Source organism: Hyla sarda, chromosome 2 (assembly GCF_029499605.1).
Source record: "Hyla sarda isolate aHylSar1 chromosome 2, aHylSar1.hap1, whole genome shotgun sequence".
Classification (NCBI taxonomy): Eukaryota; Metazoa; Chordata; class Amphibia; order Anura; family Hylidae; genus Hyla; species Hyla sarda.
The window spans coordinates 217,968,572-217,993,933 of NC_079190.1; the positions used below are offsets into that span (position 1 = coordinate 217,968,572).

Genomic DNA, 25,362 nt, shown 5'->3' on the forward strand with positions numbered 1-25,362 from the left:
GTTAGTAACCTGAACTATGGGATACATTAAGGATACAAAATCATTGCTGAATGCTGTTCAGTCTATCGCCACGAAAGAAAATTTTACATGGTTATCATGCGATGTTTCTGCGCTATACACCTGTATACCGCACCACAAAGCCCTGTGGAGAAGTCATTGTGGAGAAGAAAAGGGAAAGAAAAGAACACAATTCAAATCCCATTATTCAACCTAAAAATTCTCAAAAAAATTACTGTACTTTCTCTACCCCATATTAACCACAATTCAAGGATATCTGTAACGTAATCCAACAACATCTACCAGTACTGTACCAAGATTCTATTCCGGCAAAAATTCTTCAAACGGGGATCAGATTTGTTGCTAGGAGAGGGCAATCCCTTAGGAATCGGCTATCCCCTAGCGAATTTAAAGATACCATCAAGTCTGGAACTTGGTTATCCTCCAAAGGTTTTCATAAATGCAATCAATCCCGCTGCCCTATGTGCAAATTGGTTAATAATGCTCGTAGTTTCACTTCTACAGCCAATCATTCCACTTTTCCTATCAAAACTTTTATAAATTGCAACTCTCATCATATGATATATTCAGCAACATGTCGTAAATGCCAACTTCAATACGTGGGCTGTACCATCAGAAAATTAAAAACTTGCATAGCAGAACACTTAAGAGCAGCCATACCAACGCACCTCAGTAGTGCCCGCACGTCTTCGGGACTCAGTAAACACATCCGGGAGATACATGAAGGGGATTGTTCAGACATAATGGTCTGCGGCATTGAAAAAGTTCATCAACCCACCAGAGGCAGTGACTGGACACAGATGGTACAGTCCAGAGAGGCCTATTGGATTATATCCCTAGATTCATGTGTCCCTAAAGGTTTAAATTACCGTAATGACCTCATGTACATATATTAATTATATCAAACTTTACATTGTCATTAAGGGACAACCATGATTTGATACTCTCTATCTACTTTTGGCACTGATGGAATAACCCAATGCCGAGGATTTATGTCATCTAATTGTATATCCCACATTTATATTCTCTATATATACTGGCGCACCAAAAAGAGTTAAAATATTGTCAAATTTATTATGTGGTGTTAAAAAATGTTTTGTAGTAAAATACTGATAAAAGCATAAATAGAATATTGCACATAGCTCCAGACAGGCATAATTCCTCTGCGGAAGGGTCGGTACTGGTATGACAATATCTTAACTTTTTGGTGCGCCCGTATATATTTATTTATTGAATTATAAGTTATGTTCAATCACATGTAACCGCTTTTATACATCCTACATAAGCATGTCATTATAACTATATCAATTGATCCCCACATTATCTGCTATTTGTGGTGCTCTCATTGGTTCTATGTGGCACAAGTATTGTGCCAGTGTTGGGTTACATAAATCCTCTTTGCTGATTATGCGTTAGATGCAGAATTACGTATAGTAGTTTGTCTAATGGGGTTAAGTTTATACCATTATTCTTCATCTACAGTATTTGTTACACAATTTTAAAGTCTATATTTGTGACTTAAACCACTTTTTTGAAGCCTGCGATTGTGATTAAGACTGCATTTAAATGTGTGTTCAATTTCTGCGTTTCTTCATTTGCTTTTTGGTGAACATATACCTATGTTCACACTTTGGGTTTCTTCACGTGCTGTGATGAACACTGAACATGCATCTATATAGCACATCCAGTACAGGTTTTCGGTGTAACCTCACACATACCTTTTAAGTCTTGTTCCCCTGACATCCACCGGATCTGCCATCACACGCCGGCCCGTGTGGATGGGAGGTTCCTGATACCACGTCATATTCAGGTACACTATATAAACCAGCACAGTTCTGTCTATAACTTGCCATGATTAAGGTCTTATTGTAAGTCCGAAACGAGTCGGTGCGGTTGTTTTGATCATGTATCATGTTTTTTTTAATGGTTCACAATAAAGCTTGAACATTTTAACAGTTTGCTGTGAAGCTGGATATCTTCTATTGGTTCTTTGATAGCTGTAGCATGACTTTTCCATCTTTCAATCTCCTAGAAGTATAAGATGCCTGCAACCTTTCTTTCTGAAGGATAATAGCTATGAGCACTATTTTATAGCATATATATATATATATATATATATATATATATATATATATATATATATATATATAAATAAATATATATATATAGTATTCTGTCAGCTGTTTGACGCTGCCCAATCTGTGAGCATCCTGTTATAGGCATCAACAATGTACTATGATTTACTCTTAAACACTACAAGGTTTCAGAGAAATTGTAGATATTTAGATGAGCTGGGGACTGGGTAGATGACTGATGTTTGTATAGGGAAGAAAGTGGTCATTCAGGCCTAGTAAGGCAGTAGGAATTGGCTTCAGGAAGAGTTGCCTCCCTGACTTTATACCAAGTTCCCAGCTCATGTTTACAACTATGTTTTCTCAAAAATGTAGTGTTTCAGGTAAATCATAGCGCATTGTAAGCGTTAGTGCGCCTGTTTCATGATGCTTTTTGATTAAGTAGCATGAAAAGATGGCTGGTTGCATTTATTGTATATAAAAGGTTATTTGTACATTTGTGTTCCTATTTTTGTACTATCCTAAGCTAGAGCCTGTTTTATGTTCCTTAGTCATGCTGGTTGTCTTATAATCCACTTTTTTGTAAAGCAGATCATGCCAGCATTAAACTAACATTTTATGCTTACTATGTTTATAGATGAAAAAAATATATTGTTTTTGAACTTTTTTCTTATTTTTGTTTCACAGTACTGTTCAATTTTTTATTTTTTAGGAGTTGCATGAACTAGTTTTGAAATACCGTGAAGATATTATTAGTGTCCATACAGCATCAGACCACCTTGAAGAAAAGCTGAAAGCAGAAATACTCTTTTTAAAAGAGCAAATTCAAGCTGAACAATGTCAGAAGGAAAACATAGAAGAAACACTTCAAATTGAAATAGAAAACTGTAAAGAGGAAATAGGTAACCAATTCAGTGTGCTTTTCCAAGACTCAATTTTTTTTTATTACAATAGTGATGCAAAAAAAAAAAAAAGTTTTAGAACTAACCAAAAGGCATTAGGGATGCAAGAAATTATACAAACATTTATGTGGATTTCACCCACTCTAATACAATCGATAAATTGCATACGGACTAGTTACACAATATAATTACAACAATATATATGGTTACATGCCTGTCTACTGTTGTACTACTTACTTTTTTGTAAAGAAAAAAAAAATTTAAGATTTGTTCTATTCCGACACCTATAACTTTATTTCTCTGTATACAAGGCTGTATAAAGGAAATTGTAGTTTTTATCAGTGTTATTTTTTGTTTTGATAACTTTTTTTTTTATCTCTTTTTAATCATTTTTTTATTTTAAAAAATCAGCAGTTCTGATTTAGTATTTTTTTGCGTTTACCATGCAGGATCATAAACATATTTTAATAGTTCGGACATTTCCATGCGTGGTGAAACCAAATATGTTTTGTTTTTTTTAATGGGAGGGTGATTTGTATTTTTATTCGGGCAGATGTTTATATATTTGTTTACAACTTTTTTATTATGTTTATTTTGCACTTTTTAAGTCCTCATAGGGAACTATTATATGCAGTCATTGGTTTTTAATGTACTGTTCAGTAAGAGACCTCGGGTGGCCATTTGCACTCATAAAACCTCTGCAACTGATAGGGTCTGCTGAGCCCACCTAAACCCACCTGTAGATCCATTTTCACAATAGATACCCTGATCGACATTGATCATAGCATCTGTAGGGCTAATGATGGACATCAGCATGATTATTATCTGTGAGTCCCCACTATGAAGCAAGGGCAGCTTTAGCGCTCTCTTCATAGCCGCACTGTAAATGTATGGTGCTGCAGCGCTGTACACTTAAAACGCATGTCCTCTTATTTTATTTAGTAAAATGTTTTTTTAAAACATAGCAAATATTCCACATATAGGTAGAGAATTGCTGACAATAACCAGTAACCAAGGAACCAATATAATATATCTTAGCAGTAAAGCTCTAAAATTGTTGCATAAAGGGAAACATTTGGTCCTGTACAATAGGGCAAGAGACCTTCTGAACAAAATAACAAATCAGAGCGCTAAAGAGCGGACATATCCGCATAACCCAGTAACAGTATCATGGACTTAACAAAGTTGCACATTATTCAAACTAAGGAAGTTCCGGTCACAGACTGTTGGGAAACTAAGACCAGAGAAGGATACTCAACAATATACTGACAGAATATGAATTGTAGAGGGTAGTATGAACAGCTTCCTGCAGGGGATAGGGGAGTATATGGATTCAGCAGGGACCTGATGGAAACATATGGTCATTCCTAACAGATGTAAGCACCTTTTACAGACATTTTCATAGCTATAATGTATTAAAAAAAAAAAAAGCTTTACTTTTATTTATTTTTGTTAAATCTATTTTTATTAAACATTTAGCAATAAACAAAAAATAAGGTAATACAATACAAAAAGGCTAGATTCGTGAGGACAAAAGTACAATTACCATGCAAATAGTGCAAAAAAACATCTCCTCCGCAACAGTCAATGGGCCCAATACTGTATCATAACAAAAACAACCCCCTCCCTCCCCAATAAGAAAGCAGTCACTTATCAACCACGTAGAGCAAGAGGCGGTGCTCGAAAAGTTGATGTCCGTGATCGCCTCAAAATAAGCAGTCAGAGAAACCTGCACATGGCCAACGAAGAGTAGGAGATATAATAGTGCCATCTAGGCCCCATATAAGGTAAATTAATACCGAACGCTAAGCCCCACACCCCCCACCCGCACACAGGGAGCCGCTGTCGGTTCCAGGGGATCTAAAAGAGGAACAATCGTGTTCGACGAAGAATACGTGGGCTATATTAAAGGGGTACTCCGCCCCTAGACATCTTATCCCCTATCCAAAGCATATGGGATAAGATGTCTGATCACGGGGTCCCGCCACTGGGGACCCCCGGGATCTCGGCTGCAGCACCTCGCTGTCATTACTGCACAGAGCAAACTCGCTCTGTGCGTAATGACGGGCAATACAGGGGCCGGAGCATCGTGACAGCTCTGCCCCCTCGTGACATCACGGTCCGCCCCCTGCAATACAAGTCTGTGGGAGGGGGTGTGGCGGCTGTCACGCCACCTTCCATAGACTTGCATTAAGGGGCGGGCCGTGACGTGACGATGCTCTTGCCCCTGTAGCGACCATCATTACGCACAGAGCGAGTTTGCTCTGTGCAGTAATGACAGCAGGGTGCCGCAGCCGAGATCCCGGGGGTCCCCAGCAGCCGGACCCCCGCGATCAGACATCTTATCCCCTATCCTTTGGATAGGGGATAAGATGCCTAGGGGTGGAGTACCCCTTTAAGTATCCGGTAAGTGCAAAACACCTAGGGAACCTTTCAGGGGTTCCACACTATACCAAGTGGTGTATCTGAATGGTCGTACAATTTCAGCAATCCCCTGAGAGTCATAGTGAGTAACAATAAAGGATTTCAATTCAGAAAAAAAGCGTTTGGTGCCTGATTCAGGGTGGTGTTTGGCATCTAATCGATCAATCTCTAAGAAGTATTTCAATTGGACTCTCAGCATTGGCAAATCTGGAGTGATGGGATCCAACCATTTGGCGAAAAGGCAACGTAGTGCCACTAAAAGGATTTCATGAATAAACCGCGGGAACCTCTCCTCCTCCACTTCTCCCTCCAGTGGGCGCAATTGGTGAATTAATAAGGATTGTGGTGTAAACGGGACCCACGTTTTCCAATGGTCCTATATGTATGACTGTATGAGGTGCCTGTAGTAAACTGTGTGAGGGCACTCCCAGACCCCATGATGCATGTTAGTGAGCGGTGTCTTGCACTTTGGGCAGTGAATTAACCTATCCGGGAAGGAAGGAGAGGGCAATATGTTAAAACTATATAAAGCTGCGTGGGCTACCTCGAAAGAAGTTTCCCTCCACCGCTCATTGATAACATTTTTCCAAACAGCTGTCCACCCATGTAGAATTATGTCAGTAATGTCAGGGTCTCCAGTCCACCGCTTCCATGTATGGAACACACGTTTGGGATCAAGTTTTAGAAAACTGTTACGGAAGACTGCATATAAGTTGGATATTGAACTTCTCTGTGGCTCACTAACTATAACATCGTCCTAAATGTGGACCATGGCTTCCCTCGACAGGTCACGTAATCTAGAGGAGCAGAATGCGAGGACCTGATTGGCATACAGAGCGTGTGACCAGGGAAGCTCAAACCTGTTAGAGTAGCTCCCACCATTTTCTTTTCTGTCCCTACCTATTGCTTATCTCTCCCTAACACCCTCCCTGCCTTCAAAAACATTTTTCCTACCTTCTAAATTGAATTTTTCAGGTCCGTAACGCTGCTCACTCTGCCTGAGCAGGAAGCAGACTTTCCCCAGCAGGCACAACGTCACTGAAGCCTGCTGGGTGCCGGCTTCCGCCCTTACCTAGTCTGTGCAGTGCTCAGACTAGGTAAGATGAGTGGCCAATCGTACGGCAGGCTGCTTCGGGGTCTCCTCCTCCCAGTTTTTCACCGCATGTGCTATCCAGGGAGGAGGAGTATAGGAGCTTCGCCAGACCAGCCATGCAAAATTCTCTGCCGAGACCTCAGATAAGACCTCAGATCAGACTTACCCCAAAAGGACATATACAGTCCTGGAGCATCAGCGTGGCACTGATATTCTGTGCGCGCGCTGCCTCCAGACCGTACATGGCGGGGTCGGGCGGCGCGTGAGGTCAGTGAGCCAATGCGCGCAGCCCCGGCGTTCACAGCACTTGCTCCCGCCTGTCTGACAGGCAGGCTGACTGAATTCAGACCGATTGCCAAGCCGGGATCGGTCCAAATTCAGCAGTGATGTCACAGCAGGCTGCAGCCGGCCACTAGGAGAGACCCCTAGTGGCCGGATTTCAAATGGAAAATACAATATTTTAAACACAAAAAAAATAATTGATGTATATTAGAGATATGTTGTAGTACATAAGTATACAACATATTAAAAAAAAAAAAAAAAAAAGTTCGACAGTGCCCATTTAAGCATCTCTGCCGGTGTGAGCCACCTATGGTCATCGCTATGGAGCAGTCGTCCCACCGTCACTACCCCTTTAGAAACCCACAGTCACAGCCAAGGGGAGGATCTACTCTGTGGGAATTCCGGAGGGTCGAGCAGAGTCATTTGTTTGGATAAAAGAAAGGACCTTCTGCACCGCCTTCCAAGCCACTACTGTATCACGTAGGAGCGCTGATCCCTTGATCCTGTCTGGAAGCTTAGCATATGAAGTGTATAGTAAGGCCGGCAAGGACCAAGGGGCCGCCAATGCCTTCTTCGCCACTAGGTTGGAAAAGTAATTGGAGTCATGTAGCATATCTAGAGTGTGACAAAAAATATATGCCAGATTATAGCCCCTAACATTTGGGAAATTTACCCCTCCCTCCACTTTACTAAGCATGAGTTTTTGCAGAGCTATGTGCGGGCGTTTGCCTTGCCACAGGAAGCGTGTTGAGGCGTCTGACATCAGAGCGTTGGAGCGGGAGTGTTTGCAGAGGATATAGCAACCAAGGGAAACTAATAATTTTGATAAGATGGCATCTATCCAAAAAATTGGTAGAGTGGTAAATTCTCCCAGTGCATTAGTTCAGCCAATATGCACCGAAAAATCGGTGTATAGTTGAGTGAATAAATCAGGAGTTCATCCTATGCGGGTGCCTAAATAAGTAATAAAGGAATAGGCAACTTGCGCATTCGCATCAGGAAGCCGTCCCGGAGAAGTCACCCCCAAAGGTAAAAGCATACTCTTGGCTGCATTAACTCTATAACCTGGGAAACTCCCCACATAGGATAAGAAGGTAAGAATTTTAGGGACAGCCTCTCTGGGATTACTGAGGTAAAGAAGCACGTATTCGGCAAACATGGATAATTTGACCTCATGGGTGCCCACAGTTATGCCCCCTTAGACATCCGAAGTGATCAAATAACGGGCCAAAGGCTCAATCGCCAGATCGAACAGTAAGGGTGATAAGGGACAACCCTGGCGTGTGTCTTTCGCTAATGTAAGGGGGTGGACAGGATTCCAGGTGTATGCACCCTAGCTGTAAGATCATCATAAAGGCCGTCTATGAAGGAGCTAAACCATCCCACAATCCCAAATTTTGACAGGACTTGGGTGGCTGGCTGGGACTACCAGTACCTTTCTAATATTCGTGACTGCCGAGCAGGTTTTCAAGAATCCCACCTGATGGTCACCAACAAGAGAGGGTAAAAACCTGTCCAGGCAATCAGCCAGTATCTTGGTAAGCAACTTCACATCTTGGTTGATCAAAGAGATGGGGCGATAGGTACTTTTATGTAAGCCAATTTTGCAGTTGGTGATAATATGCCTGTGTGTAATACTTCGTTAAAATATGCCATTAAGGGGGGTCCCATCTGATCTATAAGGGGCTTGTAGAATTCGCCATGATGGCCATCAGGTCCTGGTGCCTTTCTGTTCGCCAGCGAGCATATACAATTTGCTACTTTCTCCGAAGTTACATCTGCATTGAGTTCCTGACTCTGTTCATCAGATAGGGACGGTAATGATAATCCCTCCAAGAACCTTGTTCCCTAATCAGTAGGAGAGGAATAAAGAGCAGCATAATAGGAGCCCAAGACATCGTTAATGGAATGTGGTCCGTGCGTCATGTTTCCTGCGGGATCATGCAAAGCTAGAACGTGTGCTGGCGTGTGGGATCCTTTAGCTATTCGCGCGTCCCGCTTTATTACCCTGTCTAAAGAGATCAGCCTCGAAGTGAGACCGATAGACCCTCTCTTTCCTATCTAACCAGAGTTCATACGAAGACTTCCTGCCATATGTTTGTGTTCTGCGGTGCGAGACTCTTGGAAATAGGAATACGCCTCCGCTGAAGTTGCACTCGCCTCAGCATAACCCTCCAAGGTTTTCCGTTTAACTGTGTTGCTATAACACATAATCTTACCCTGAAACTCAACTTTTGCTGTTTCCCAGTAAAGGGAGGGATTGTATACATGGGATGCATTGTCCGTCTGGAATTCCAGCCACCACCCCTTGAGAAGGCTCAGGAAAGATTCATCTTTCGTTAGATAATACTGAGACTGCCACAAGAAATCAGAACTCTTGGGGGGTATGATGGCAGGAGCTCCATAGTCACCGGTGCATGATCTGAAATGACCAGATCCCTTATATCCACCACGAGCCATGTATGTTTGAGAAGTGCGTGTACTCACAACCATCCGGGTGTAAGTGACGCCAAGAGTCAATCAGCCCTGTCTGTGTCTAAAAAGGGGAGAGAACTATCAATCGGCCGGAGAGCTGTAGAGGTGTGAACTGATCGTCTACGATCCACTAGTGGGTCAACTTCTGTGTTCAAGTCCCCTCCCAGGATGGTGAGTGGTCCGTTAGTGCTGTTAACCATGGCTGCTAAAGAGTGGAAAAAGGAAGAATTATCACCATTAGGAGCATAGACATTATAAATGTGGTACGTGGTACCATTATGAACTAGTTGCAGATGTGAGAAGCGCCCTTCATCATCTCTGTCATGTAAGAGTATGTGGTGAGGGACGGACTTGCTAATTAATGTTAACACTCCAGATTTGCCTTCTATTGCTGGACTACCCATTACCTTACCCACCCACCCACAACTTCTGCATTCTCTGAAAATCCTGTTCAGTTAGATGAGTCTCCTGGAGGAGAACTATGTCCGGACGCAGGAGTTTCAAGAAACGCTGAATTTTCATGCGCTTCTGTGGAGAGCGCAGGCCCTTAATATTCCACATCACAATCTTACACTTTTTGAAAGAAAAACCCTCCAAGGGGAGGAGGAGCAAAGGAGCAGACCAGACAAGGGGTAGACCTAAAATACATCAAGAAGGAGGGGGTGGAATTGGTATAAGAAGAATATGGAAAGAAAAAATAGGAGGTCATTCCGAGAGGACTCGAACAAAAGAGGACCATAGACCATGAGAGAGCTGTTGGGGGGGCAGGAGAAAGAAAGACCAAAACATAAAAGCCAACACAGGTAACTAAAAATAGAACAGGAACAGAAAAACCCATAGATAGACCGATCCTTAGAATAGAATAAGGGCGGTCGTGAATTGGGTGATGGACTTTTTTCAGGCATGTGGGTAGCCAGAACTCCCACCCCGAACCCCCTACAAGGCATGTCCAACAAGCCAAGGTTTAGTGCAGTAACAGAGATTAAAAAAAAAAAAAAAAGAGGGGGCTGTCAGAGGGAAACATACAATAACAAGAGCAGGACAGCAAAAGGTGTGAAAGGGACCCTGTGAGAGTCGCTGTTAGACTGTTGGCAAAGGAAAAGCAGCCGGTCCCCACCTGACATGTTTGATATAGACCAGTGATATAGAGGGACATGAGAGCTATGCTGTGTGGCTTGTAAATTAAATCTGCAATCGCATCGTTGAAGAAAAGAAAGCAGAAACTGAGTAACAACATTAGGTTAAATTGTACACAAGAACAGTGCAACAGTTTAGCAGCAGAACCGTAAAGGGTCATTATACTCAACAGCAGATGACAGTAATCCTTCTAGGTATAAAACAGCACCCTCTCCCAAGATATTAAAAACATAGTAATAAATGACTGCATGAAAATACTACAGCAGCTGAAACCCCCTATAAATGGTAAACCCATTGCTTAGGAAGGATCTGCGCTTGTCTTGGGGCTAAATGGCTATGTTGTGAGATTACCTCAACACTGTGGTTAGCTTTTTGTGAACTTGTATTTCCTCTTTGACTTTTCTTTTTTTGACTACAAATCCCACAATTCCATTTTCCTCCCTCCCACACATCAGCCACCCTACCCATTGAAACAAAAGACCTGTGGTTTTCAATTAGGGTGCTTACAGCTGTTGCATTAGTTGCAGTTGATCTCTCTCCCACCAAGCGATCACTTCGCCCATTAAAGCAGACAGGCTCCCTGTCATCAGCTGACTAGTGAGTCAGGTGTCGGCCGCATTGCAAGCTGGGAAAAAATCCCAAACAGTCATTTTGTATGCTGTTTAAAATAAATATTGGAGTGAAAATCACAGAAGAATTGTGAGAAAACCGTCACACACAGGTACAGACACTATAGTAAGATATTAAGAACTACACTAACTTAACAGCCCCTGTAGCATAGTCAAATAAAAAAATTCCTGGAATACCCCCTTTAACTGTATAGTAGGCGTAATCAGCAACCAAGGTTGCCGCCAATGTCTGGAGATCCATGGGACAGGAAAAGGAGACCTCCGAGGCCCCCACCAAGGGGGGGGGGGGGGAGTTACAGGGGTACAGGAGGCGCCTGTGCCCCCTATTCAGGGGTGAACAGCGGCTGGCTGTTGGCAACGTCCATGGTAACATGTTTGGGCAGTGTGCCCTTGGAGGTCGCTGGGTCAAATACAGTAGCACGCATCTGTGCAGTTATATAGGGAGGTGCCACTGTTGGGGACCCCACACGTGTGGCCCCTTTACTTAGGTAGCGGTCCATGCAAGAGAAGGCAGGAGAGGCAGAGGGCACACTTTAACCAGGGGGAGGTATAGTGGAAGGATCCTGGGTCCTCACTGCTTATATAAGGTACAGTAATCCCCCCTGCGCTGCACTGGAGCAGTTATGGTGCTGTGTGCAGGCAGGGCACGTAACACAGGTTGGGGAAGAAACTGCCTGGTCTTCTCTGTAGCGTGGCTGTAGCAGGTCATGGCAGGGTGGTAGCCCCTTATAGGTCCCGGGACTGCTTTTAGGCTTGAGTGCTGCTGCGGGCCACTGCAGCTGCACTGCTATATAACTGAATGGTGCGAACGGGTGCACAGGAACTTTCTCCGCGGGCTCAGCTGGAGATTGCAGTCTCTGCAGCTGCTGTTGCAGGAAAGTCCGGATCTCTGCTCCTCCTGTGTGCTGCGGAACCTCTGTCAGCTGGGTGGGCAGGTAAGAAACCCTCCGTGTGCTCGGTACGGTGCGGGTATGAGGTCCGGGGTAAAACTTTTACTTTTTAATGCTATTGTTTTATTTTGTTCTGATTTTATATTTTATGTTCTCTTCTTTTCTCCTTTACCTATCATGTTAAAGACATCTTAGAAGGTATGGGTTATTTGTTTTTTATTCATATTTATGTAAGCAAATAACTCTGCTAGGCTCATGGAAGTCCTAGAGACAAAGGAATGTCTTGTTATGTATTCTGTTGTCCTCATTTCCATTGTCTACATATCTTGTCTTTTATGTGATTGAAATGTATATGTTTGAAAAATAATCTCCCTTCATTGCCACAATAAACAGTTCATCTGTCTCTATAGATAACTGTGTTTTAGTTTGTTCTAATCCCCTAATATAAAATGTGCTCCATGTTTAAAAATGCAGTTGAACATCTTGTGAAATCTGCCAGGGAGCCTATTCCTGATCTGGCACAGCCCAAGTAGGTCATTGGACCCCCTTATCAACCAACTTGGCAAAGTAAGAGGCAAGTGAATAACAATGTCAGGCACTTAGGCAGTAAGCATAAGGCAATGACCTATAAGGTAGTATTTTCTTAAATACTACCTGTACCACATACCTCACCAGAATGGCATCAGGAGAATATGGAGGTGATAGGCTGCACCTAAATGGGGAGGGTGCAGCTGTGGAGGGGGCAACTACAATATAGAAGAGGAAAGACAGTGTACATGGAGTGCTGAGGATAAATAAAACTAGGATGGGAGTGAATTGGTTATGGGAGAGGGCGGTTGTGTTTCTATTTTGTGTTTTTAAAATTTAATTTAAAAAAATGATTAAAAAAAGGGACAGAGCCTCAGGTTTTTTTTCCTTCCTCTGGATTAACACATTAGGGATATAGGTTATACATGATGGACATTTGTATTTTTTCATGTTTATGAACTATGTTATGTTACCTATTTATCCCAATAAGAAATGTGTCGTCACCTTAAACATCAAAACACACAAATCACCTGGCCCAAATTGCATCGATCTCCGAGTTCTGCAGGAACTAAGTACTGTGATAGACCCTTTTCCTTATATTTAAAGATTTTATTTAACATTTGGAACTTTATTAATTTTCAATAAACAAGAAACAATAACAAGGCATGACAGTGGCAGAGGCACAAGTTGTTAAGCATGGTCTCAATGCAAGATAAAAACAGAATAAGTCATAAAGACCGTATGGCAGAAAGTGCGGTCAGCATTAAAGATTTTTATTATGACAGGGATTGTTCCACAGGACTGGCACTAAGCAAATGTTGTGCCAATGTTTACAATGCTACACAAGGACCAATGGGCCTTTTCTTTAAATCCCTAACCCATTTAAAAAAAACTTGAAGAATGATTTGGAAACGTATACACAAGTTACCATAGAAAGTACTTTATGTAATATCTGTGGACTGTCTATTTATGGCTAACCTGTAGCTGGATATTGTGGAAACACCCCATATACATTAGACATTCACTATCTGAATACAAAATGTTGCCATCTGCAGTACAGCAACATATCATCTGGTGATCTGTGACTTAAAACAACAACACACTTAGCCCCCCTAACATGTTTCACTCCTTAGAGCTTCTAAGTGATAAGATGGCTTCTCAGATGCCATTTACTAACAAGTGGCATCTTCCTTACTCTCCTGCCTAGCAAGCATGTTGAATGTTAGTGTGCTGAACATCAAGATCTCAGCCAAGATGGCTGCATGGTAGTCCCTGGACTCTGCCAAAATGCTCAGCAAGTCTAATGACAATTGGTCGGGTAGGCGGTGGTAATTCCTTTTGGTTTCAGTGACCATTTTAAATAAGCTGTCAGTAGACTTAATGAGATTTAGCAGTTTTACAATGTTGGCAATATTCAGAACTAACGTATGTTTAAACAGCATGTGTGGTTATCATTATGTTTCCTTCATTTAGTTTTTGTGCCATCTTTTTGTATTGTGTATTATCATATGGTACGTTTTTGTAAGGCAAATTTTTTGCAATGCTTTTATGCTTTGCTTCCTCTTTTACAGCATCTATATCAAGTTTAAAAGTTGAGTTGGACAGGATAAAAGTGGAAAAAGAGCAGGTATACTTCTTAATGTATATTGTTGTTGCAATGTCTGTGCTATGAATTGTTAAGGAAACACCCCTGGCCATTTTCATGTGTGGGCTTTCTTGTTCTGTAACTTTGTTAATGGATATGTTTCTTGAAGACTTTTTTTGTAAATATATCACTTTGTTACATCTTTGACCTCATATAGGGTTAAGCTGGCTATACATTTCAGACAGCTGTGGGCAAACAAGCTATCTTTCCTGACCCTTACATGCACACTCTGCTAAACTAAGCGTGCATATATTCAGAATGGAGAGACAGTGTAGTCATGTGCAGACAAAGAATTCTGGGAGATGTAATTTCTGAATCTTGAAGTAAATTCATTTCTGATCTGTAATGACATTATAATAGAATTACTTTGAATTCTATCTGTCCCATAGCTGGAGTCGGCATTGCAGCAAAAAACAAAAGAACTCCAAGATATTCAAGAACTGAAGACCTATTTAGAGGAGCAGCTTAGAAAGGAGACCGCAAGCAAGGTAAATGTTAAGCACAGGCCTTTTAGTAAATTTGGATACTATACAGCTTATGCCAGCTATAAGTTGACATAGATTTCCTCTGTTATTTACACAATTTCTGGCATAAATTTTTGTAAATCTTATGACCTTTGGTAAATCCTATCCCATCTGCTAAGTTCTATCCACTTTTTCTTACGTGGCAGGAGCAGTGTAAGGCTGGGTTCACACTACGTTTTGCCATACTGTTTTCAGTATGGCAAAACGTAGTGTGAATATGGAAAAAAGTAAACCGTATGTGTTTTTAAACAGTATACTGTTTTTAAAAGTGCATACAGTTCCATCAGTTTTTATTAAAAAAAAACAAAAAACATAAGTTTTTGAAAATTTTGTCCATTTTTAATGGGAGGGGTCTTGGGTGGAGACTTTAGGATTCAAATGCGCATGTGCAAAGTAAAAACGTATACGTTTTTCCCGTATGGAACCGTATACATGTGCGTTTCCCACTGACGTCCATGTTAAAAAAAACATATGCGGTTGCAGTACGGTTTTTAAACCGGAGTCAAAACCGTGGTCAAAAACGTATGTTTTTTTTTTTCTATAAAAACTGACGGAACTGTATGCACTTTTAAAAACAGTATACTGTTTAAAAACGCATACGGTTTACTTTTTTTCCATACCGTTCCATCCGTTTTTTTTGCCATACGGTTTTCTTTAGAAAAACGGATTGAAAACAGTATGGCAAAAACGTAGTGTGAACCCAGCCTCAAAGTGAAAAAAGCACACATTTCTGTGCAAAACAGATATAGCAACATTTGCAAAAAAAAAAAATTCTGTGCAAAAACATTAATCCAATTCCACCCTATGTCTTTATCTCCTATACCCTACTTGGGAGTCCCATTTATTAACAAGAGGGTAGAGCCAATAAGTGTGACTCATTCTGATTGTCATATATTAACCCCTTAAGGACGCAGTACATGTACCCCTATGAGGAAGAAAAAATTTGTAACCAAAAAAAAATAAGTGAATTAACCCCTTCCCAACCAAGTAATTAAACATATGTGGTATTGCCGTGTGGGTAAATGTCCAAACTATAAAATATAACATTAATTAAACAGCACGGTCAATAGCGTATACGTTAAAAAAAAAAAATAATACCAAAATAGTGTATTTTTGGTGACTTAAAAAAAGGAGTATAAAAAGAGATCAAAAAGTGCCATGAAAACAAAAATATTAAAAAACTACAGATCATGGCTCAAAAATGCATCCCCTTATACAGAAAAATAAAAAAGTTATAGGTGTCAGAAGAGAACAATTTTAAATGCATTCATTTTCGTACAGAAAGTTATAATTTTTTAAAAGTAAAACAAAATCAAACCTACAGTCATGGCCGTGAATGTTGGCACCCCCGAAATATTTCAAGAAAATTAAGTATTTCTCACAGAAAAGGATTACAGTAACACATTTTGCTATACACATGTTTATTCCCTTTGTGTGTATTGGAACTAAACCAAAAAAGGGAGGGAAAAAAAGCTAATTGGACATAATGTCACACCAAACTCCAAAAAAGAGGTGGACAAAATTATTGGCACCTTTTCAAAATTGTGGAAGAATAACATTGTTTCAAGCATGTGATGCTCCTTTTAAACTCACCTGGGGCAAGTAACAGGTGTGGGCAATATAAAAATCACACCTGAAAGTAGATAAAAAGGAGAGAAGTTCACTTAGTCTTTGCATTGTGTGTCTGTGTGTGCCACACTAAGCATGGACAACAGAAAGAGGAGAAGAGAACTGCCTGAGGACTTGAGAACCAAAATTGTGGAAAAATATCAACAATCTCAATCTCCAGAAATCTAGATTTGCCTTTTTCCACAGTCCGAAACATTAACAAGAAGTTTGCAACCCATGGCACTGTAGCGAATCTCCCTGGGCATGGACGGAAGAGAAACATTGATGAAAGGTGTAAATGCAGGATAGTCCGGATGGTGGATAAGCAGCCTCAAAAAAGTTCCAAAGCTATTCAAGCTGTCCTGAAGGGCTCAGGGAGCATCAGTGTCAGCGCAAACTATCCATCAACATTTAACTGAAATTCTATGGTAGGAGACCCAGAAGGACCCCACTGCTGACACAGAGACATATAAAAGCAAGATTACGTTTTGCCAAAATGAACTTGAGTAAGCCAAAATCCTTCTGGGAAAACGTTTTGTGGACAGATGAGACCAAGATATAGCTTTTTGGTAATGCACATTATTCTACTGTTTATCGAAAACAGAATGAAGCCTACAAAAAAAAGAACACAGTACCTACAGTGACATATGGCGGAAGTTCAATGATGTTTTGGGGTTGTTTTGCTGCCTCTGGCACTGGGTGCCTTGAATGTGAGGATTACCAACGGATTTTGGGTCACACTGTACAGCCCAGTGTCAGAAAGCTGGGTTTGCGTCCGAGATCTTGGGTCTTCTAGCAGGACAATGACCCCAAACATATGTCAAAAAGCACCCAGAAATGGATGGCAACAAAGCGCTGGAGGGTTCTGAAGTGGCCAGCAATGAGTCCAGATCTGAATCCCATTGAACACCTTTGGAGAGATCTTAAAATTGCTGTTGGGAAAAGGCACCCTTCCAATAAGAGAGACCTGGAGCAGTTTGCATCTTCCGGCTGAGAGGTGTAAGAAGCTTAGGCCCCTTTCACACTACAAAATTACTCCCTTTTAAAGATCTGTACGGAGTTCCGTCTGAAAATCGGCTGTAAAACAGCATTTACAAAATCCTATACGGCCATTAGAAAATCCCATTTATAGTCTATGGGATTTTTCTAATAGCTGTTTTAACCCGTTATAGCCCGTTATTAATAACGGACGTTATTTTGTGACAGAAAATAGTAACGGGAGAAATAGTGCATAACGGCCATTATTAATCACGGGCTATAACAGGTTAAAACGGCTATTAGAAAAATCCCATAGACTATAATGGGATTTTCTAACGGCCGTATAGGATTTTGTAACTGCCGTTTTCATCTGATTTTCAGACTTCGTACGGATCTTTAAAACGGAGTAATTTTGTAGTGTGAAAGAAGCCATATTGATGTTTATAGGAATTGACTGATTTCAGTTATTTTTTTCCAAAGGGTGGGCAACCAAATATTAAGTTAAGGGTGCCAATAATTTTGTCCAGCCCATTTTTGGAGTTTGGTGTGACATTATGTCCAATTAGCTTTTTTTCCTCCCTTTTTTGGTTTAGTTTCAATACACACAAAGGGAATAAACGTGTATAGCAAAACATGTGTTACTGCAATCATCCCCCCCCCCCCCCCCCATGTGAATGTACAGGGTACAGTCACACAGGCGGTTTTACAGTGAGTTTCCTGCTTCAAGTTTGAGCTGCGGCAAATTTTCCACCGCAGTGCAAACTCCTACCGGAAAACTCACCGTAAACCTCTGCCAGTGCGAATGTACCCTAAAAACACTACACTACACTACACTAACACATAATAAAGGGTAAAACACTACAAATACACACCATTACACTGCCCCCCCCCCCCCCCAAATAGAAATGAAAAACGTATTGTACAGAGCCTCTAGCTGTTGCTAAACAACTCCCAGCATTTCCGGACAGCCACTGACTGTCCAGGCATGCTGGGAGTTTAGCAACAGCTGGAGGCACCTGTTTGGGAATCACTGGCGTAGAATACCCCTATGTCCACCCCTATGCAATCCCTAATTTAGTCCTCAAATGCGCATGGCGCTCTCTCACTTCAGAGTCCTGTCGTATTTAAAGGAAACAGTTTAGGTTCACGTATGGGGTATCTCCATACTCTGAAGCAATTGTGTTACAAATTTTGGGGGACTTTTTCTCCTTTTACCCCTTATGAAAAGGAAAAGTTGGGGTTTTTACACTAACATGCTGGGGTTGGCCCATACTTTTTATTTTTACAAGAGGTAAAAGGAAAAAGGACCCCCAAAATTTGTAACACAATTTCTCCCGAGTACGGAAATACCCCATATGTGGGCATAAAATGCTCTGCGGACGCACAACAAGGCTCAGGAGTGAGAGTGCACTATAAACATTTGAGGCCTAAATTGGTGATTTGCACATTGGCTGATTTTACAGCGGTTCTGACATAAACGCAAAAAAATGAATACCCACGTGTGACCCAATTTTGGAAACTACACCCCTCACGGAACGTAACAAGGGAAATTTTCGTTAAATTTGGATGGGAAAATAAAAAGTTAAACTAAAATGCTGATGTTACCCTAAATTTTTCATTTTCACAAGGGAAAATAGGGGGGGGAAAAAGCCCCCCCAAAATTTCATTTGCACAGCCCACTGTTCCAAAGATCTGTCAAACACAAGTGGGGTGTAAATGCTCACTGCACCCCTTTTAAATTCTGTGAGGGGTGTAGTTTCCAAAATGGGGTCACGTGTGTGTGTGTGTGGGGGGGGGGGGGTCCACTGTTCTGGCACATGGGGGGGGCTTTGTAAACGACTTCTATTGCAACCAAATTCTCTCTCCAAAAGTTCCTTCTCTTCTGAGCATTGTAGTGCGCCAGCAGAGCACTTGATGTCCACACATGGGGTATTTCCATACTCAGAAGAAATGGTATTACAAATTTTGGGGGGCATTTTCTCTTACTACCCCTTGTAAAAATGTAAAATTTGGGGAAAAACTGCATTTTAGTAAAAAAAAATATATATTTTCATTTACACAACCGACTTTAACAAAAAGTTGTTAAAAACATCTGTACCCCTTGTTACATTCCTTGAGGGGTGTTGTTTCCAAAATAGTATGCCATATGGGGGGGGGTTCTTGCTGTTCTGGCACCAAGGGGCTTCCTAAATGTGACATGCCCCCCAAAAACCATTTAAGAATTCACTCTCCAAAATCCCATTGTTGCTCCTTCCCTTCTGAGCCCTCTAGTGCACCCACAGAGCACTTGACATACACATATGAGATATTTCCTTACTTGAGACAAATTGGGTTACAAATTTTACCCCTTGTAAAAATTCAAAAACTGGGTCTACAAGCACATGCCAGTGTAAATTTTTTAAAAAAGATTTTGAATTTTTTGCTTCACATTGCTGCTATTCCTGTGAAACACCTAATGGGTTAACACACTTACTGAATGTCATTTTGAATACTTTGAGAGGTGCAATTTTTATAATTGGGTCATTTGCGGGGTATTTCTAATATGAAGGCCCTTCAAATCCACTTCAAAACTGAACTAGTCCCTGAAAAATTCTGATTTTGAGAAAAATTGGAAAATTGCTGCTGAAATTTGAAGCCCCCTGATGTCTTCCAAAAGTAAAAACATGTCAACTTTATGATGGAAACATAAAGTAGACATATTGTATATGTGAATCAATATATAATTTATTTGGTATGTCTAGTTTCCTTACAAGCAGAGAGCTTCAAAGTAAAAAAAAAAAAATGCAAAATTTGCAAATTTTTCATCAAATTTTGGAATTTTTCATCAAATTTTGGAATTTTCCACCAAGAAATGATGCAAGTATCGACGTAAATTTACTTCTAACATAAAGTAGAATATGTCACGAAAAAACTATCTTGGAATCAGAATGAAAAGTAAAAGCATTCCAGAGTTATTAATACTTAGTGACAGTGGTCAGATGTTCAAAAAATGCCCGGTTCCTTAAAGGGGTACTCCGCCCCTGGCATCTTATCCCCTATCCAAAGGATAGGGGATAAGATGTCAGATCGCCGCAGTCCCGATGCTGGGGACCCCGGGGATCGCCGCTGCGGCACCCCGCCTTCATTACTGCACAGAGAGAGTTCGCTCTGTGCTTAATGACGGGCTATACCGGGGCCGGAGCAGCGTGACGTCATGGCTCCGCCCCTCATGACATCACGGCCCGTCCCCTTAATGCAAGTCTATGGCAGGGGGCGTGACGACCGCCACGCTCCCTCCCATAGACTTGTATTGACGGGGGCGTGTCGTGACGTCACGAGGGGCGGAGCCGTGACGTAACGATGCTCCGGCCCCTGTATTGCCTGTCATTACGTGCAGAGCGATCTCGTGCAGCAATGATAGCGGGGTGCTGCAGCAGCGATCCCCGGGGTCCCCAGCAGCAGGACCCCGGCGATCAGACATCTTATCCCCTATCCTTTGGATAGGGGATAAGATGTCTAGGGGCGGAGTACCCCTTTAAGGTGAAAATGGGCTGGGTCCTTAAGGGGTTAAGGAACCAGACCCACAATAATCTGATGTTTCTTTTGATTGATCCTACTCCTTTTAGTACTTCTTAGCATATTAATAAGTGAAGGTTACTCTGCTTGTAGTTTTAATTCATGACATTTGTTTCTGCTGACTGACTTGTGACAATCCTTATTCCTTATGCGTTTAGACCAGCCTTGAACAGTTGCACTTTGAAGAGAAGAACAAAGCACAGCGGCTACAAACAGAGCTGGATGTTAGTGAGCAAGTGCAAAGAGACTTTGTAAAGTTGTCGCAAACTCTGCAGGTAAAAACACATGGGTGTTATAGGCGTCTTTATGCATAGCTTCATTTTTAATCTTTCTTTTTTATAATTAAAGTTTTTATTTTCAAAATGTAAGGAAGGATACTGAAAGGGAAAAAAGGGGAAGGGGTACAACTTAAATTATTTACCTTTTACAGTGATCCCTCAACATACAATGTTAATTCGTTCCAAATGAACCATCGTTACTTGAATCCATCGTATGTTGGGGGATCAGTGCAATAGTAATACAGTACAGTATAGAAAGTTATACTCATGTGTCCCTCCGCTGACACTCACGGGACTACACGGTAGGGATCGACCGATATCGTTTTTTTAGGGCCGATACCGATAATCGGTGCAGGTTAGGGCCGATAGCCGATAACTTATACCGATATTCCGGTATAAGTTATCGGCTATTTAAACCCCTGCGACACCGCTGCAGATCATTGATTTAAAGCGGGCGCTTTAAATCATTGATCTGCAGTGGCTTTTGCGGGGCCATAGGCCGCCGCCGCCGCCACCCGCTTCTCTCTCCCTACCTGTCTGGGTGGTACGCTGCATAGACGCCGCTGCGCAGTGACGCCCGTGCGCAGCGACGCACCTGACGTCACGGTGCAGCGGCGTCTATGCAGTGTACTAGGCCGGAGCCTGCCCGGAGTGGAGAAGATGACCGCCGGAGAAGAAGGACAGCCCGGACCGGTTCACTCTTCACCTGGAACGCCCCCGGACACTACAGGAAGGAAGGATGGATGGCCCGAACCACCCCCATTACGGGTAAGTTACATTTTTTTATTGACTCGGAGGGTGGGGGAGGGGCCCGACCGGTATAGCGGTATGGGCAAAAATCCATACCGGTATACCGCCCAGCATCACGGTGGGGGGTGCGACGGGTCGGGGGTGGCGGTCGCGGTACGGGGCATTATCGGCTTATCGGCAAGGTAATTGCCGATACCGATAATTGATGAAAGCAAGAATGTGCCATAAAGAGCCTAGTGAGTTACCAGATTTTACCATGATCCACTTTGGATAGCAAACTAAATAATTTTGTCAGATAAAATGAAATTAAATGTCTGTCTCTTAAAAATAATGCAGACATGACCTTATTTCCTTGTCTCTGCCTTTCTTTTTATCCCCTACCCTTTTCATATGAAAATTCTTGTGGTGGGTGGAGCATCTGGTAGTCACATGATTTGCTTTGAACTTCTTTTCCCAGCAGTCATTAGGGCAGATGCTCATTTTTGTGATGCATAGTGTGAGGCATCAAGAGAATCTATTTTTCATAATGATCAAGTTACCTACTCTTAAAGAGTATCGGTCATCAAATCATATTTTCTAAACTAACTCCGATTATATTCGCTAACTGCTCCTAACACCCCTCCTGCCCTTAAAATAAAATTCCGAGCTTTAAAAAGCCCTGTATCATACCTTCCCCTTGCTCACATTGTTTGAGCTTTCAGCAGGAGAAACTGGGTGTTCCCCTGCAGGCGTGACGTCACTGAAGCCTGCGAGAGCTGTGCCTCACCATGCCCCACACACACTTCCTGAGTTTGGTCTCCTGGCAGGCTGGGAGGAGACCAAACTGTTTAACTTGTGGAAGGGAACCGAACAGAGCCACCTAGTGACCGTTTTTTTCAATCACCATAAAAACATATAAAGATTGAGAATTATAACAGCAAGTAAATAGCAAAGTGTCTTATAATTACAATATAATCCAATATATTAAATGTTTAGTTTGGTGACAGGTACTCTTTAAACTCCTCACACAGCATACAGTGTTTTTATAGTAAATACTATCCTCCCCTCCTGCCAAGTAAATTTAGTGTTACAGACTGTATAGCAATCTGGCCAGTGAATATTCAGCCAGACTCCCTCATACATAAACTTTATGCAGTGTAGCAGCTGTATACTACAGTCTTTGTATATTTGTTCTGTGTGAGAAGAACTGAGCAACTGAGCACAGTTACTTAAAGGAAAACTGTCACATGTTTGCTCCCGCACTAACCACAGGTACTGATGGATAGTGCGGGAGACGCTGATTCCTATGATCCTTACCTGGGCCGGATCCGCCGGCCGTTCACCCGCAATCTTAGTTTTATTATATCTGGAAATATGGCTGTAACTGGCACGGGCGGGGTTTCTGTAGCTTAACTTGCACTGACGTCAGCGCCACCCGTCCGCAGCGCCGCCCGCTTATCAATATTCATCCCCCTTCCTCCAGCTCTCCCTCTCATCGCCGCTCCAAAGTGGTCTTCACTGTGCATGCGCCGCTTCCTGACATGCGCAGTGAAATCCAGTTAGGAGCGGCGAAGAGAGGGAGAGCTGGAGGGAGGGGGGTGAATATTCATAAGTGGGCGGTGCTGCAGATGGACAGCGCTGACATCAGTGCAAGTTAAGCTACAGAAACCCTGTCCATGCCAGTTACAGCCATGTTTCCAGAAATAATAAGACGAAGATTGTGGGCGAATGGCCGGCGGATCCGGACAAGGTAGGGATCATAGCAATCAGCGTCTCCTGCACTATCCATCAGTACCTGTGGTTAGTGCGGGAGCAAACATGTGACAGTTTTCCTTTAAATGGACACTGTCACCAACTTAATTTTTTGATATGTTGTAGTACTTATGTACTACAACATATCTCTAATATACTTTTATTATTTTTTTTTTCATTAAAAAGGTTTAATTTACATTTAAAAACCGGCCACTGAAAAAGGACTGATTTTGGAGTGGCAATCAGTCCTTTTTCAGTTAGGCTGCACTCGCTCCCTGCCTGTCAATCAGACAGGCGGGAGTGAGCGCATTGGCTCCCCGGCCACTGGCTGAGAGGCCACTCCTCCCGCACATCGCCGCCGCCTCGTTGCCGCCGCTGTCCCTGCACGCCCGCTGCCGGACTCTGCAGCAACTGCAAGTGAAATGAGGGAACAGGGTGTGCGGGGCGCGGGAACCGGCTAGTGCCGTAGCGGGGGGGTTGGTAACGGGCTAGCAAAAAAAAAAAATATAGGATGGTGGGAGCTACCCTTTAAGTATTGCATTCATGTATATCAATGACTTTTATTTTGTGCAGAATACTTTCACTATACATCCAGTTTAACATGCCAGAAGACCCCTTTTTAGTGTGTGTGTATTCCAAAACCCTTTTCAGACCAAACTATGTAAAGCTAAGTTTACACTAGATCACGAGGGGTTTGACCACTCCCGAGTGTTATGGGATACCCTGAAAGCCTACATGAGGGGGTGCCTTAAATCCACTATTGCTTTGATAAAATGGAAGTCCTCCATTAAGGAAGAAGAACTAGCTGACAGATGCTCTGACTTAGATGCCAGGTATGTGCTTGACCCCACGGACGCCAATAGGGAGGCGTGGCTTGCTATAAGTAGACTGTATATGCATATATGTATATACTTGAGAAAATGCACAGGAAGATATTCTTTTCCAATCAATTCTACTTCGAGAATGGAAACCAATCTGGCAAGTTTCTCACTCACACCCGAGGTGATATTTTGATATCCACTGATGACATTGCTGCCCGGTTTTCCCAGTTCTATAGGAATTTATATGGCTCCCAAGTCACCTAATACCTCGGCAGAGTTGGAGGCGTATTTGGACAAGATACGGTTTCCCACTCTATCGGTTAAGAGTAGGGAACTCCTTGATGGTGACATTATGGCTGAGAAAATTGATGAAGCTGTGAAAGATATGGTGAGGGGGAAGGCTTCAGGCCCAGACGGCTTCCATTGGAGGTATACCTTAAATACTTACCCCATCTCCTTGGACCTTTAGGCTATGTTCCCTAACTACTACTGACACTCCTCCCATTCTTAAAAAAAAAAAAAATCAGAGCTTTAAAAAGCTCTGTATCATACATTAATTCTTGCTCACATAGTACAATTTCCCAGCAGGAGAAAGTGGGCGCTTCCCAGCAGGCATGACATCACTGAAGCCTGCTGGGGAACCATTTCTGCCCTCACATGGTTGCAGTGCTGTGAAGAATAGAAGACCTCAGGCTCTGTGCATCTTTCAGTGAGGCTCTGTACAACAACTTTCAATGAGGCTCTTTGCAGCTTTCAACGAGGTTCTGTGCAGCTGTCAATCAAGCTCAGTGCAGAGAAACCCTTCCTGAGTTTGGACTCCTGCCATTTTAAACATATTTATGTTAATAATTGTTAAAGCAAGTGAATGGGAAAGTGTCTGCTAATTACACAAGGAACACTATATTAAAGAGTACCTGTCACCAAATAAAATTTTTAAGTATCGGGGACCTTTGCACGAGTACATGTATTCGTGCAAATGTCTAGTATCGGTACCGATACCAGTATCGGGACATCCCTAGGCC

General features: G+C 42.2%; 1 protein-coding gene across 1 annotated transcript in view; it reads left to right on the plus strand.

The window, feature by feature from the left end:
* The window catches only part of RABEP1 (rabaptin, RAB GTPase binding effector protein 1), a 102,772-nt gene that overhangs the window by 72,201 nt on the left and 5,209 nt on the right, over positions 1-25,362 (plus strand). Inside the window, exons 14-17 of the mRNA XM_056556366.1 lie at positions 2,803-2,992; positions 14,022-14,077; positions 14,485-14,583; positions 20,919-21,035. Coding sequence (XP_056412341.1) covers positions 2,803-2,992; positions 14,022-14,077; positions 14,485-14,583; positions 20,919-21,035 — 462 coding nt within the window. The remainder of the gene's footprint in view (positions 1-2,802; positions 2,993-14,021; positions 14,078-14,484; positions 14,584-20,918; positions 21,036-25,362) is intronic.